The sequence below is a fragment of the Sabethes cyaneus genome, chromosome 3 (genome assembly GCF_943734655.1).
Source record: "Sabethes cyaneus chromosome 3, idSabCyanKW18_F2, whole genome shotgun sequence".
NCBI lineage: Eukaryota > Metazoa > Arthropoda > Insecta > Diptera > Culicidae > Sabethes > Sabethes cyaneus.
Genome location: NC_071355.1, coordinates 144,632,449 through 144,649,483, shown reverse-complemented (window position 1 = coordinate 144,649,483; position 17,035 = coordinate 144,632,449). Strand labels below are relative to the sequence as shown.

The window sequence follows — 17,035 nt, the reverse complement described above, 5'->3', positions numbered from 1 at the left end:
GCGGGAAATCGGGCCTACTTTGCCCTTCGTAAAACGCTACGATTATGAAGCATACGCCGCCGCAGGAAGCTAACAATGTACAAAACCATTATTAGACCGGTAGTTCTTTATGGACTTGAAGCCGTGACGCTGCTTACGAAGGACATACGCGCCCTTGCCGTGTTCGAGCGGAAAGTGCTGCGGTCGATATTTTGGCGGAGTACAAACTGAAAGCGGAGAGTGGCGGAGGCGTATGAATCACGAGCTACAGGCACTGCTTGGGGAGACTCCCATCGTACATCTAGCGAAAGTTAGCAGGCTACGGTGGGCCGGACTCGTCGTAAGGATGCCGGACGACAGTGCGACGAAAATAGTCCCCTTCAACCACCTCACCGGCACGGAACAGGGGGGCCCAACGTGCACGATGGCTCGACCAGGTCGAAAGCGTTTTGCGACTTCTGAGACGGCTAGGAAATTGGCAACGAGTGGCCCAAGTCCGAGTTGAATGGAGACGAGTGCTTGAAACAGCACGAGCCACCCCGGCTCTATGCTGCTGAAGAAGAAGAAGAAGAAGAAGAAGAAGAAGAAGAAGAGAAGGTTTCAGACTTCTCTGTTACTAATATGAATCTCGTACGAAGTTCAATTGATTTTTATGCCGTTTTCAAATTCCCTGTCGACTTTTGTTTTGAACGTGTTCATAACGTTCAAATTTGCAACTTGTTTATAAATTAAATGACCTGAGCTGCAAGCATTATTTAATGAGATAGGCGGTAGTTTAGTTAGTAAAAAGCTCCGGTAGCAACCGAAATTAAGTGGGTGCGAACCCCACCTGTCATTGTCCCCACATATTTTTGGTGTACACTAAATTATTCAGTTCATTAATCATTTTTCGCATCAGACACTTCCTCTCTTTCCAAAATGAGATAGATATTGGAGAAAGAGAGATATTCATCCATTTGATCCACTCGACGAAACAACAGCTGTCACGTCTTTAGATAAGAATCGCTTTTCCAAGAAACGGCTAATTGACCACGACGATCTTTGGTGATACACCAATGGACATTAGTGAGCTTAATATAACCGAAGTCTGTTACAGATTTACAGCACATCCAACAGATAGACAATGTTTTTAAAGCGAACCATCGTCATTAACTTTGTTCACTCGTCGCTGAACCAAAAGAGGTCTGTTCTAGGTACACGAACGCGTTGACGTAACAGAAACTGTTAAAATTTGCTCTATTTTCTGTCGATTAAAATTATCATTACAATTGGATGAGGAAAAAGGTCTCCACGAATTTTTCGCAAAGTCGCGAACAATAAAGTAACTGAGCATAAAAAACAACAACATTAAGATTTCAGACACAAGACCGTCGCCGTTTGAAGCTCTGAACCAAAAATAACTTTCCTTTCATGCTTTCCAGTCCGTTACAAAAATTAAAACAAATAGTTCAATTCTTTCCGACGTTCCGAAATATAGACCCAACTACAAAATTCAAACATTGGAAAGGGTTACTTTATTTGCAGAATACCTGTTCTGATTTTCGTATGTACCGACTGAAAAGCCTGAAAAGGAGCAAAGAATAAAAAATATTTAAACAGTCTTCAGTTCTTATAAAGCCATATGCTGGGGAATAATAACCCAATCAACTTATTTAACTAGCTTTGTTTAGAAGAACAGAAAACTGCTATATCCACCACCCGGACACGCCAGTGACCGTAAAAGGCTAATTCAGTTTCGTTGCTATTGACGTTGCTAGTCCTTTCCTGCAGTACCACTTGTAACGGTGGACGTAAATGCAGCAATACACACTTGCTCGTCGTGATGAGTCATGGAGAAGATATTATTGATCACTGCTCGGTGCAAAGTGTGTGATAATTTGAATAATTGATGATGTGCATAATAAATGCAAATTAGTGCATTATATTTGATCTTGCTGCGGGTCCGACAGGACAGGGCACTTACTGGCCCGGCGTTGTCCACCGAAGGACGGCACACGAGCACAAGATGATGGTGCACTGTTCTTTCAGGTCATCAGAGGTTCTCCCTGGAGGGCTACTTTGCGGTTGCTGGCTTCAAACGAGAGTGGTAGTTAAATTGCAATTTCTTCCTAGCAAATGTCCAACAGCTTCTATGATAGATGTATGATTGATTGCCTTTGCAGGGGAACGAACTCTTCTCATGTTAAGAAACTGATTAATGGCAGCCATTAAATGGGGCTGAATAGTAAATCTCAGTGATTAAATGCTAGAAGAAATTCACCAGCTACACATTTTCAGTTTTCCTGCTGATATTTTCAGTTTTCTGCTTCTCTGTTCTTCTGTTTTTCGGCTTTTTGTTCATCCGTTCTTCTGTTTAACCAAGTAGAATATTTCAATTAGCATGCTCTGTCAAAGTGAACATAATGTAAGTCTGAACTGGTTACTTTTTGGTGATTCAAAAAAAGCCATTACACAGAAGCTGCGTCGTGCCATAAAATAATCCATTATTTGTAATTTAAATTAATTTTCATTACACTTAGTACCTTCGAGCGAACAAATATGTTGCCTTTAAGGCATTTCGCACCAAAATTTACGGCGTTGCTACTCATCTCAACGTCATACGTTCGTTTCGCAATCGTTATCGTAAATTTCTCATTCTCCACCTTTGGTTCTTTCACAGTCATATCACCAAAACCGATCGACCAGGAGCCGGAGCCACACTTTGTCGGCGTCATCATTGCGGTGCTGACCACCATCATTCTGCTGCTGATCGTCGTCATCCTGTTCATCGTTGCGAAGAACAAACGCACCCGAACGGCGGCTGTTCTCGACGCGCTGCAGCATAATTTGCATACCGACAGCCTGGGGATTGATAAACGACTGAACAGTAATTTCAAGGTAATTTTCCACTTCCCACACTATTCGCCACACTAACAGGTAAAACAAGTAGCCGAGCTGCACATTCGGTAGCGGCTCCCACTTCAAATCCTGGCAGGGTGCAAAACTCACTTTGCCTCGTTTTTCTCGCACATCTTAATTTCAAACTGATAAATCGACATAACTCACCGAGGTAATCAACGCCCAGCTTCAAACCTGCTAAGACTCCCCACCTATGATTTACCGGCATCAATCGTTGTAACAAACATCTTTATAAGATGACGCGAATGGCGTACGAGAGCGCCGTTTCCGTCAACGGACGCCTACGCCGTCGTCACATTAGGAACTGCGCTCCTGTCTATTGCGGCTGGCCAGCGAGTGCCCAATGCAGTGTAAATCATCCGGACGCGAGGGAACGAGCGTTATAATGAGTTTACACTTTGATGTTGATTTCCTGCTGCTATTGCTGATGATGATGATGATAATGATGGAGATGATTATGCTGATGATGGACCCGATATGTGGCACGTCAAACATCATCCGTGCTCTTTCAGCTTTACTGATTCCGATGAAATGACCCAGTGAATGCAACTGAGTCGATTCCTAGCGATACAGCGAGAGAGAGGGGCTCATTTCCGTTGCCCGACGTGTTTGTGTAGGCGAACAAAACTGCATCTGCCGCCGCCTGCAGTAGAGGTCGTTGTCAATAAGGATGATTGGACGTTTCAATGCACTTAAGGTTCGTTTAACTACGATAGGTGCACCAGAAGTGGTACAAGTGAGTTTGTCAGAATATTAAATTGATACGAACGGTATTCCGTGCACGTCAGTTTGGCCAGCTTGGCCGGGCGGCGTTCAAGTAAAACTGATGCCAGGAATCGTTGCTGGTGTGCTTTTTGACGAGCAAATGACAGAAATGGGCGTCAACGTGACAGCAAGCTATATAGCGTTGGTTGTGAGAGAAATCTTTAGTTAAATGTTGAGATTTGTCGGATGAGTGTAGTAGTGAATTCTGATGAAGCTCAGTAAATATTTTAGATGGAAATCAACAACATTATGTGGAAAGATGTGTTAGGTTCAAAATGTCTCTTCTATCGCCAGAGATTCCAAATTGCGCTTAAAGCTTGCACAATAAAAGTCACTAAGCCTTTGTAGCTATTTTATTGAATCTACATTTTTACTTTTTTTATTATGTTTTTCAGGTGTCGATAGACGACAACGAATCAATTGACAAGAGTAGTTTGTACCACGAACCGTTCAATGTCAACATGTACACTAGCGCCGCTAGTGGGTGCTCGATGAACGACATGCAGCGACATCACATCACTCCGGACTATACAGGTAATGATCGGAACGTCTTTGCAAACAAAAATTCCATAGGCTTTCTATCTATTTTAATAATTGAATACTTATGTATCGATCGGGTGCGCTACTGAGGTCCCGCTATTTATCAACAGATGGCTCCTGCCATCATAGATATGTGGTGAACAAATTGATTTCACATATTAATGATTTTGTTTTGATGTCACATACTTTTGGTAGTGTGTAAATTTCTAATAATCTTCGTTTGCGAGAAGTGTTCGTTTTCTTCATCAATTCGAAGAAATCGGCGACAGAGCGTATCGAGAACTCTACATTTTTGGGGAATTTTTGGAGTTTAAAATCTCCCGAATACGGCAAGGGCTCGTATGTCTTCCGTGAATATCATCAAATCCATAAGAACCACTGGTTTTATAATAGTTCTGTTTATTATCAACTTCGTACACGGCCATCAACGGTCCCAAATACACGAACTCGGCTACAACTTCCAGTTTATCGCCGTCAACGATTACCATCCATGTCCGTGACACACTTTCGACCTGATCGAGCTGGTTCCGGGTGCCGGTGGGGTTGTTGAAAAGAACTCTTTTTTCGCACAGTGGCATCCTTACGACGTGCCTGGCCTACCGTAGCCTGCCGACTTTTGCAAGATGTACGAAGGGAATCTCTTCAAGCAGTGCGTGTAGCTCGCGATTCACACGCGTCCGTCACCTTCGCTTTCAGTTTGTACTCCACCAAATATCGTCCGCAGTACCTTCCACTCGAACACGGCAAAGACGCGCATGTCATCTATGAACAGCGTCACAGATTCAAGTCCATAAGAAACAACTGGTCATATAAGGGTTTTATACATAGTCAGCTTCGTACAACTGGATGTGCTTCTCGATCGCAGCATTCTGCGAAGGGCAAAGTAGGCATGATTTCCTGCTTGAATGCGTAGTGAGATCTCTTTCCTGGCGTTGTTGGCCGCAGGCACCAACGATCCCAAATACACCAGCTCATCTACCACGTCTAGTTTATCGCCGTCAACAGTTACCGTCCGTAGCATGGCCGCGTTTATTTCTTTTGATCCTCTTCCTTGTATTTGGTCTTCGACGTATTTATTTTTAACCCAACCCTTCAAGACTCCGCTTTCAGTCTGACGTAGATTACCTCACCCGTCGCAAAGTTCCTGGTTAAGATATCAAAGCCATCTGAAACGTCTAGCAGTGGGCTACCCTTGATAAAAATCCTGGCCGCTTGTCGGATAAACCCCTCAAGAGCGATGTTGAACAGCATGCAGGATAAGCCGTCACCTTGTTTCGACTCTCGCCTTGTCTTGAAGGGACTTGACAGAGCCCGAAGATGCACACACACACACACACACACACGCACACACACGTACACACACACGCACACACACACGCACACACACACACACACACACACACACACGCGCACACACACACACATATACATACACACACACATACCCACACACACATACACACACACATACACACACACGTACACGAGGAACACATTACTCGATCCAATGAAGCTCTGATCAGTCTCGTCTGTTTACCGGAAAACCGCGTTCGTGCATTATCTGTTCTTGATATACTGTATCGTATGCTGCTTTGAAGTCAATAAAAATGTGACGCTTGACCTTTCTGCAATATCTGATCGATGCTAAGTCAGACCGAACCAAGTGACAAAACTCTGATATTGAGAAAAACGCGTTCAAAGTTTGCTGCTTTGTATGCCTTCTAACTATCAATCGTTCGAAATCATCTCATAACTCTGGCTGTTTGCAACATTGATGTAGTCTGATTAGAGTAAAATGTAGCCTAGAAAATTGTTGATCGTTTGCTGTCATTAACTCATTTTTTTAAATTTGGCGACTTAGTTCGGTCTGATTTAACACCGACCATCTGTCCATCTGTGATGGTAAAAATCTGGTCCGCATTGCGCGAGTCCCATGAAGCCCGCCTATTAGTTCACTACGAAACCTTGTACTATCGGTAACATCCGACGTAACAGAATCTGGAAGAGTAACTTGAAGCGGCGTTTACCAGCGTAATGCCGCAATGGTTGCAGAAGTTGATTCGATCATCATGTTTGTAGATGAGACAAACAACTCCTTCCATCAATTCCCCCTCCCAAATCTTGGAAATAACCCAGTGTAGAACCGCTGCCAGCGTTTCTCGGTCATAATTACAAAGCTCTGCCGGTAGGCGGTCCTTACCAGCGTCTTTGTTAGTCTGCAATAACACGATTTCTCATTTAACTTCTTGCAGATCAGGTGCTGGGACATCATTATCTTCCATGGACCCTCCCAGGTTAACTACCGTTTCGCCTCCTTCTGAAACTTCACCATTGAGGTGTTCATCGAAGAACTACTACCACCGCACTCTTTTGTGATTAGACTCCCTCGCACGTGCCTACACATTCAGGTTTCGATGTGTTGCCCTTGGAAGTTTGGTTCACTTTTCCGTAAAATTTGCGCGTGTGGCTCAAAATAGTTGTTCGGATTCTTTGCAATTTCTGTCCTCCTTGTAGCGCTTTTACTCCTCGGGATCGTGGTCCACAAGGTTCTCCCTAGTAACAATGCGCAAATAATTTTTCAAAGCAGTTTTCTTTCTCTACACCGCTTGTTGGCTCGAAGTTTGAAGCACTTAAATCCTTCTTCCAAGGATAGACAGTGCTTTATCCAAAATTTGCGCGTAGTTCTCGACAGATTGCGGATTCTCTAGCTACCTAATGTTCAGCCAAGGATTTCGGTTATGGCGTATCTGGTATCCGGTGACAGTTTTAAGCGCACATGTACTGCTACTAATTGATAGTCAGCATCAATATCCACACCATGTAGGGAACGTATGTTCGTGATGTTAGTTATCTATAAGAACGAAATTTTTATAGGTCTGGTTCATCTCATGTTGGTCAGGCGATTTCCAGGAGACTTTGCGAATATCTTTGCGTGCAAAAAGATGCTTCGGTATACCAGGCCTCGTTAAACTGTGAAGTTTATACATCGTTGGCCGTTATCGTTCGTGTCGGTGTGCAGGCTATGGGGCCGAATCACCGGTCTATACATTTCTTCCCTATGGACCTGGGCGCACATGGCCCCGCTGACGATCTTGATGTCCCGTGGCGAGCAGCGATCGTTGGGCCTATCTTCGTACGGACAGTGCACAGCGAAGATGCTGTAATTGAGGCTCTTTATCCTCAATGGACACATTTTTTGCCGCCTGAAGTTTGAAATCCTGGGGCTGAGCGAGGTCCGCTGGCCGGGTACTGGCGAACACAGGACATCATCCGGGCAAGTCTTGCTCTACTCTGGCATACGAGGTGTAAATGCTACTCGAGAAAGAGGAGTTGGATTCCTACTGAGCCCAGAGGCACATGCGGCCCCGATGAAGTGGGAACCGATAAGTGAGCGAATAATCGTTGCCAGATTCAGAACACGGGTTAGGAACCTTACAGCGATCCAGTGCTATGCGCCAATAGATGCTGCCGAGCCGACCTGCAGGAGAAAGAGAGTTTTTACAGCCAGCTGAATAGCGTGGTTGAGAAAATCCCGAAGGGGGACATCCAAATTCACATGGGCGACTTCAACGCGAAGATTGGTTCAAACAACGCGGACCTTGAACGCGTCATGGGACGCCATAGCCTAGGAGAGATGAGCGAAAACGGGGAGCTGTTTACAGCATTCTGTGGTAATAACGACATGGTCATTGGTAGATCGCTCTTCCCCCATAGACCAGTACATAAAGTCACGTGGGTTTCCCGCAACAGCCGAACAGAAAACCAAATCGGCCACATCTGCATCAGCCAGAAATGGAGAAGGAGCCTTCTTGATGTACGCAACAAACGCAGCGCTGATATTGCATCCGACCATCATCTTGTTATCGCTGAGATACGTCTGCGCGTCGCACGTGTCCAACGACGGGAGAAAAAAGTTGGATGCCGCTACGACGTCCGCCGATTGGAGAATCCTGAGGTAAAAAGGGCCTTCGTCGAACAACTTGAATCTCGAGCCTCGGAGTTGCCACCTGGTGGAACCGTCGAAGAGCAATGGACCGTCATCAAGAACGCCTTCATCACGACCAGTGATGAAACCCTCGGCAAACCGCGCAGCGGGCGGAGGGAGTGGATTTCGGATCCGGAGCGGAGAGAGGCGAAAGCCGGCATTGAGCGAGCGCGGACCAGATCGGCTAAGACAGCTGCCCGTCAACAATATGCCGAACTGGAGGGGGCTGTTAAACGTGCTTGTAGGCGGGACAAGAGATCCTGGACTAACTCCCTATCCGAACAAGGAGAAACCGCCGCCGCCAATGGTGATATCCGTTTGTTGTACGATATTTCTCGCCGCCTTAGTGATGCCAGGATGAATGCAAAGATGCCGCTAAAGGACAGAGCTGGTCAGCTATTGACTGACCGTACAGAACAGCTTAAGCGATGTACTGAACACTAACAGTTTGAACAACTCGTCCGAGTTTCAAATGTCAGAGACCAACAAACCCAGCAGCGTATGACGCCTACAGTTCGTCGAATTAATCGCGTCAACTCGGAGGCGCCATCGCTGGATGAAATTGTAGCAGTCAGCAAGAGTATGAAATCCAATAGAGCGCCAGGGATAGATCGTATTTCAGCCGAAATGCTCAAAGCTGACCCACCCTTGTCAGCCCAGATGATGCATCAGCTTTTCAGCAATATTTGGGAAACCGCAACTTTTCCGGTGGACTGGATGCAGGGCATATTGGTCAAAGTCCCTAAGAAAGGAGACATAACGGAATGCGGTAACTGGCGTTGCATCACGTTGCTCTGTATTACTCTCAAAGTACCCTGTAAGGTAATCCTCAACCGGATCCAGGAGAAGATCGACGCTACTCTCCGGCGGCAGCAAGCAGGATTCCGTGCTGGCCGACCATGTGTAGACCATATCACAACGCTCCGCATTATATTGGAGCAGATCAACGAATTCCAGGACTCTCTTCTGCTGGTGTTCGTTGGCGTTCGACCGACTCAACCACGAAAACATCTGGGGCGCACTTAGGCGTAGAGGAGTTCCAGATAAGCTAGTCCATCTCATCGAGGCTCAGTACGAGGCGTTCTCGTGCAAGGTTTTTTACGACGGCGTCTTGTCCGACCCTATAAGGGTTACTGCTGGCGTGATACAGGGCTGAATTTTATCACCGCTTCTATTTCTCATCGTTATGGGTGAGATATTAGTTGGAGCAATTGACAGTAGACCAAATCGAGGATTGCCTTGGAATCCTCTAACGATGGAGCAGCTAAATGACCTCGACCTAGCCGACGACATTGTCTTGCTCGCACAACGCCGAAACGATATGCAGAGCAAGCTCGAAGACCTCTCCGAGAGCTCCCAGGCAGCAGGTCTCACAGTCAATGTAGCGAAAACTAAGTCTATGGTAGTGAACACTGACACATTTTTCCGTTGTTCGCCTTTTAATCTATCTTGCGATCCTGCATTCTGCCCAACATAACAAAACCCGTTCCCAGTTTGTTGGTAGTACCACCGCTCTGGTAAAACTGCGCCTTTCCGCCGCGGATCTTCCCAACATTCACTCCTTTACGACATATTTCTTGCTGAGCTACGATGCCGAGTTTATGGGGTTCAAGTTGTTCGAATAGCAGCCAGTCACTACCTGCCAAGTTTAAACTTTAAAATATGTAAAATTGCTTTGGCTAATTTAGTTCGCAAACAGACACTGAGGAATCCTGCAAGTCGTAGGCGAAATACGTATCTGTCAAGAATAAATGTACATAGTAAAATCAAATTGGATAAGTTTTCTTTTTATTTAATTTCGGGTATTTACTAGTTGCTATTTGCTTTTTGCTATTTGCTATTTGCTATTTGCCATTTGCCATTTGCTATTTGCTATTTGCTATTTGCTATTTGCTATTTGCTATTTGCTATTTGCTATTTGCTATTTGCTATTTGCTATTTGCTATTTGCTATTTGCTATTTGCTATTTGCTATTTGCTATTTGCTATTTGCTATTTGCTATTTGCTATTTGCTATTTGCTATTTGCTATTTGCTATTTGCTATTTGCTATTTGCTATTTGCTATTTGCTATTTGCTATTTGCTATTTGCTATTTGCTATTTGCTATTTGCTATTTGCTATTTGCTATTTGCTATTTGCTATTTGCTATTTGCTATTTGCTATTTGCTATTTGCTATTTGCTATTTGCTATTTGCTATTTGCTATTTGCTATTTGCTATTTGCTATTTGCTATTTGCTATTTGCTATTTGCTATTTGCTATTTGCTATTTGCTATTTGCTATTTGCTATTTGTTATTTGCTATTTGCTATTTGCTGTTTGCTATTTGCTATTTGCTATTTGCTATTTGCTATTTGCTATTTGCTATTTGCTATTTGCTATTTGCTATTTGCTATTTGCTATTTGCTATTTGCTATTTGCTATTTGCTATTTGCTATTTGCTATTTGCTATTTGCTATTTGCTATTTGCTATTTGCTATTTGCTATTTGCTATTTGCTATTTGCTAATTGTTGTTGGTTATTTGTAATTTATTACTTGTTACTTGTATTTTTTTTTGTTATTTGTTATTCGCCGTAACAAGCGGAAGAGAGGAGACACGAAGAGAATCTCTCATTGTCAGATACGTCGAAATGAAGAAGTACCCGAGATTTGTGTTTTGATTGTTTGGAATGCTACGATAATATAGATATTCTCCACTATTATTCAAAAACCGAGAAGTGGGCAACAATTGGGTGGTGGGCAACAATTGGCAAACTACCCTACATCATCATTCCGCGCTATATTGAATCTGTATGCGAAAACTGATAAAGGTTTAAGCAGAGCTGCCACAAATACAGATATTTGTGCATGCATAAATTTGGGGCTCATCAATTATTTTAGTTGCTGTGATTTCTGGCTCTACTAATGTTTCCGAATTTTAAAATATGTACTCCATAAACTATTTCTGTTATTTAAAAGATTAGACCGAGGAAATACCATACTCCGGGGAAAACGGTAGGGTCCCAAATTTATGTAGGCACAAATATCTGTATTTATGGCAGCTCTGGGTTTAAGCATATGGGTCATTCCACGGGAAATTTACAATCAAAATTTTTTTTCTCTTCGGAATATTTTTTTTACGTTCTTTGTTCAAAAAAAATCGACACGTATTTTTCTATTTCGATGTTACTGTTGAAATTCGCAAGATATGACTTTTTAAAGTATTGTAATCCGAAAAAATTACTATTTTGTACATGCTGATTGTAAACATAGTTTGTAATATCAAAAAATGACTTTCTACCAGATGTGTTCACTATTCCACAAGCTTTCAAAATTGGTATACCATAGTTCCTCTCGATTGTTTTTCAATAGTTAAATAGTGCATTTTTATAAACAATTGCCATTTTTTCATAGTTGGAACTTTTTTTTCTCGATTTTTTTTACTTTAAAATATTTTGTTCATCTTTCTCGAAAAAGCATGCAAAATTTGGAAATGGAGAAATGAAAACTCTAGAAGTTATGAATTTTTATATCGAAGCGCGCACGTTAATGCAAACGAGAGGACGAACACGCGTGCTTCAACGACACGTTACACTTAATAGCATCAAAGGCGGCCTCGTTATGAAGCTGCCCGTGGGTTAGAACATCGATTGAGCATAACTGCTTGCTTCACATTAACACACGCGCTTCGATATAAAAATTCATAACTTCTAGAGTTTTTATTTCTCCATTTCCAAATTTTGCATGCTTCTTCGAGAAAGATCAACAAATATTTTAAAATAAAAAAAAATCGAGAAAAAAAAGTTCCAACTTTGGAAAAATTGCAATTGTTTATAAAAATGGACTATTTAACTATTGAAAAACAATCGAGAGGAAGTATGGTATACCGATTTTGAAAGTTTGTGGAATAGTGAACACATCTGGTAGAAAGTCATTTTTTGATATTACAAACTATGTTTACAATCAGCATTTAAAAAATAGTATTTTTTTCGGATTACAATACTTTAAAAAATCATATCTTACGAATTCCAACAGTAACATCGAAATAGAAAAATACGTGTCGATTTTTTTTTAACAAAGAACGTAAAAAAAATATTCCAAAGAGAAAAAAAATTTTGATTGTAAATTTCCCGTGGAATGACCCATATATTTCACAGCGAAATATTTTGTCACAGAAAAACAGACATAACTCTTGGAAGAAAAAGCAACCAAAAATAACATCACGCACGTTTTGTCAGAACACTGGCATCAAATATTAACTTACTATAGGAGTATCCCTCGAACAAGAAAGTATTTTTTATAGCGGATTCCCCGCCTTTTGTCAAAAAGCGCTACTTTGACGAATACGAAGACATTCTCAACCAATAATGAATTTTGTATGACCGCTACAGCATGCGCAGAATGGGAGAGTGAGTGTTATGTCTGGTTGTCTGTGACTTTGTGTTGCCAAAAACGAATACTTTTGGTGCCAAAATCGAAATCTTACTGAATTTGTAAATCAGTCTGTCAATTGTGAGTATTGAGCTTGCTCACGTTTACCGTACGCACACATCGACGCGCGATGTGTTGTTAGATTTTACATTGATTTTACACGTTTGTTTTTGTTTTCCCCCAGTTATACCCCGGTAAAAAACATACGTTTGAGTGAAAAACGATAAGTTTTCGTAGCTTTTTGCACTGGGCTTAGCAAGCTCTATAGCTGTGTTAAACCGTGACTTGGGAAATACACTCAAGTCGCTCGCGTAAAAAAACTCGTGAATTCCAAAACTAAGCGTAAAATTACAGCAGTCCCCCGAATAAGGCGATGGGTGGTTGTGTACGCCCACGGCGATTTCTTAATTGTCAATTAAACAATAAAGTTGATGTTTGGTACATTAACCTAGTCAACTACCAAAAATCAACTTTGTTGATTAATGGACAACTGAGATATCGTGATGGATGTAGAGCACCACTCATTGCCTTATTCGGAGGATTCCTGTACACTCATAGAGCAGCCACGTAGCCAGAAGGGGGGGCCCGGGGGCCCAATTTCGATTTTAACTGTTTTATGTGCATATTTTTTCGTTTAGAACCACAATACATTAAATGTATTATAATATATTATAGTTATAACCAATAAGATATGCATATAATGTATTAGGAGCCAAGATAGGACTCCTGGCCCCCACCTCTGGCTACGTGGCTGTCATAGAGCACATGCGCATAAATTCCGAAAATCGCGTGAAAAAACCACGTAGATTCCCAAAAAACTGCGCAAATTCCAAAAATCGCGTAAATATAGTCATGTAAAAAATAACAAACCGCGTAGAAACTGACTTCAGTGTATAAAGCAGACCCTTTAATCTCGTAGAACAAAATTCCTTAAGCATTTTAAAGTCCGCAAATGAGCATCACCCCACGTTGCATTCTGAGAGGATTTGTGAGTAGGCACATAATCAGAGATAAGATGTTCTACAATTGGTGTAAAATGACTAACGGCATCGCTAACATTTGATGTTGGTATCGACTGTAACCACTTAAATTTTTCTCGGCTCATCAGACATTTGACTGATAAGCCGATGAAACCAGGTCTAAAATGTCCACTAAAATGTGCAAACAAGTCAAAGTCACGATAATCAACAAAAGCAATAGCCGCAGTTTGGGAAAAATCCACTTTGTGAAAGCTTTCAATAAATACTGGTGAATCAAATATGACTTTAAATCTAATAACATGTTGACTCAATATTTCTACTAAATAGGCCAAGTCTATTAATCTATTAATAGCAACAAGATCAAAACACCTTCCAAAGTGCAACACGTCCCGTCTCAACAATCGATTTGTATAATGTCATATACGTAATTTCTTTCGTTAAATTGAACCGGCATTGGCAACCATTGATGCCACCAGGACATGCGGCAAGCCACATTCTGCGACGGGTTTAACGGTACCGATTGTGCACTCAATTGCTGCACAATGCAATGTACACTACATACAAACATATATGCACAGTTGTGTCGCATCGTAGCTAGAGGATACTATTACTGCTTCTTCTGCTATCATTCGTTCCGATTGAGTGAAATTGAAACTGACAACGTCGCAACCGGAGACGTAAAATTTTATTGCCAATTGCAATAAGCGCTAATATTACACTCTCTGGAAAACTCATTTGCCATTTCCCGTTGGGCGCCCACTCTGGCATCGATTCGTATGGAGACGCTTGGTTATTGTTTACCAAGCCAACACAAGCAAATACTTTGTACCAGCTGAGGCTTTCTATCTTTTAGTGATGAAGGATTATATTCTACAATTTTTATTCTCGAGCAAGCAGCAACGGGAGCGAACATAAATATATGGTAATATACTGTTCAATATTTTAATACATAATTGCGCGTTCGGCAACGAGCCGATGGGAATTCACCACATGGCATGGCAGATCCTTTTTTATATTATATAGGCTCGATTTTCTTTACCCGAACGCTGCCACTGCACTGGTACACTGTTTTCGCTATTTCTATTGGAACAGTTTAGCATGTGCATGACCAACAAAGAGTTATTCAGTGTAACCAGTGAAAAGAGTATTAAAAATTCACACAAAATGGCGTTTTAATAGATGGCTTTATTATGGTTTGACCGCGCTATCCTAGCTGACCATGCATTTTATAGTTCGTGTTTTCATATATACTACTTTTACTGCCCAATATAGAGCTCCATTAAGCAGTAACTTCGTAGGCGGTGGGAGGGTCAATCGCATTAGCGTAACTAGATTGAAAATGAATAAAAACGAATTTGAGTCGAACAACAGCATTATATGCCCAATATCAGCCAAACAAACAACCAAAGGTTCGTAAACGTTCGTGAAATCTGTGAATGATTTGCCTAGCAACATTCGCTGTTACGGGCCTGGGCACGCCTGTGGTCAAACACTCGACTCGAGGTGTAGCTTTCAAGCTGACTACGCCCGTTCCTTCGAATATGGCAACAAAGAGCTAGAACTAGTATGCCGCACAACCCGGCAGCAACAATATGGACGACTCTATATCCTTTCCGCTTTCCTTTTCTATCCAACAGATGTTCCCGATATCGTGTGCCAGGAATATGCTGTGCCGCATATGCAGGACCTAATACCGAAGATTCCCGGCGGCTACGTGAGCGTCCGGCTGACACCGCCAACGTTGAACAATATCTTCCCGAAACCACCGCCAGTGCCCCCACCACCGGAGAAGTATTACGCGGCCACGGCCATCTGCAAATCGTCGACCGCTCCAACGACTCCCTCCAGTACCGGCAATCACCAGCAGCAGCAGCAGCAACAACAGCAACTAAGCGCTTACAGCGATCTGGATCACGGTGTCTCGGACGATGATTTACAGCTCAGCGAGTATCCCCGGGATAAGCTTGTGATAGTGGAGAAGCTCGGCTGCGGCGTGTTTGGCGAGCTACATCTCTGCGAAACCAAAGGATACAGGTGAGTGCAATCGGTGCAGCAAGCAGGGTAGCATATTTTCCAACTATCCAGCGGTCATGCAAGTGCTGTGCTGGCCGGCCAGAAAATGCGTTGCGTTGGTAAGAGCAAAAGAGAATAACCGGGAAAACCGTTGACGACGTGGTAGCGAACTAATCTGGCCAAGCTCATCATAAAATGTTGGGAATTTCTGTAACGTTGGAGGGCGCTTACCAGCGCAGTGCCGTCATGTTTGTTCCCAAGTACACTAGCCTACGGAACGGAGATTCACTCCAAAGCTTCAGGAAATCTATTTAAAACTAACATTCCTGAAAATGTAATTCTTTTATTTTATGAATTAACATAATTGTGTTATCACAGTCGTTGCATTGCCTCCGACTGGAATTGAATTTTCAACAGATTTCTCGTATCACAAAACAAGCTGTCCCAATGCAATTAGCCTTATTATTACAACAAAAACCTATTTCCACTTGAAATCACCAGGTAAACATCAGTTCTCTTTCCTTAAATTCTCAGCACATAAACAAATATTTTATAATTATTCAAGCGATTCAGATTAATTTAAGGGAGCAGATAGAGCAACAGGTGTTTTGCGGTAAAGGAGGATTATATTTTAAAGAAAAGTAGGGTCTCATTCCAAAACACCTACAAATTATCAAGAAAAATTTTTTATAACGGTACCGCCATCCGGGGTGAGATTGTGCCAAAAACCAAAAATGTTAATTAGGGAAAATTTATTATATCTATAGAACCAGGTGACCTAAATTCAAAATGATGATGAACATAACATATTTATTCATAACTTAGAATGGAACACAGATAATATTAGCAAACTATTTAGCCTAAACAGGGTTTCAAAGTTCGCGATCAAAAATACTCGGAAATAACGCTTGTAAATAATGTCCCGCATAAACCAACCCAAACAAGAAATCGCATCAACTTGCCATTTTGAAGGTATATAAACTAATCATTTACAATGTATTGAAAGGTTGTTATGCGTAAGATAAGTTTTGATTACGAAAATAATAATAAATTTTCGAAACTTTGTACTTTTCGAGTTTCACGGGGGTGAGATTGTACCAAGCCATAATGATCGATCCAATTTGTGGATTTCACATACACAACAAAAATACGTCAGTACACTCATATTCTCTACTATTGAGCACAATATTTTGACAGATTACATTGCATCTTTCATTTTGGAGCAAACAGCATCATAGGTCTGCTAAATAATTTAAATAAATTTTTTATTTTTTCTCTGCAAATTTCAGTTACTTTGAATAAACACTCTAATATAAGTCGAATATATTATACTGTGTATAAACTGCCAGTTTTAAAGAGGGGGGAGAGGGTGTGGGGGGGTTGTTAATCGCTTTAATTAGGTTATCTAAGTATATGGGGGTGAATTGGGCAAAATGAACTATTCTTGCATTTCGTACAGTATGGAA

The 17,035-nt window shown here is 41.9% G+C and overlaps 1 protein-coding gene across 1 annotated transcript in view; it reads left to right on the top strand.

The window, feature by feature from the left end:
- The window catches only part of LOC128744517 (discoidin domain-containing receptor tyrosine kinase B), a 672,699-nt gene that overhangs the window by 565,325 nt on the left and 90,339 nt on the right, over positions 1–17,035 (top strand). Inside the window, exons 10-12 of the mRNA XM_053841578.1 lie at positions 2,639–2,856; positions 4,038–4,176; positions 15,194–15,590. Of these exons, the coding sequence (XP_053697553.1) occupies positions 2,639–2,856; positions 4,038–4,176; positions 15,194–15,590 (754 nt within the window). The remainder of the gene's footprint in view (positions 1–2,638; positions 2,857–4,037; positions 4,177–15,193; positions 15,591–17,035) is intronic.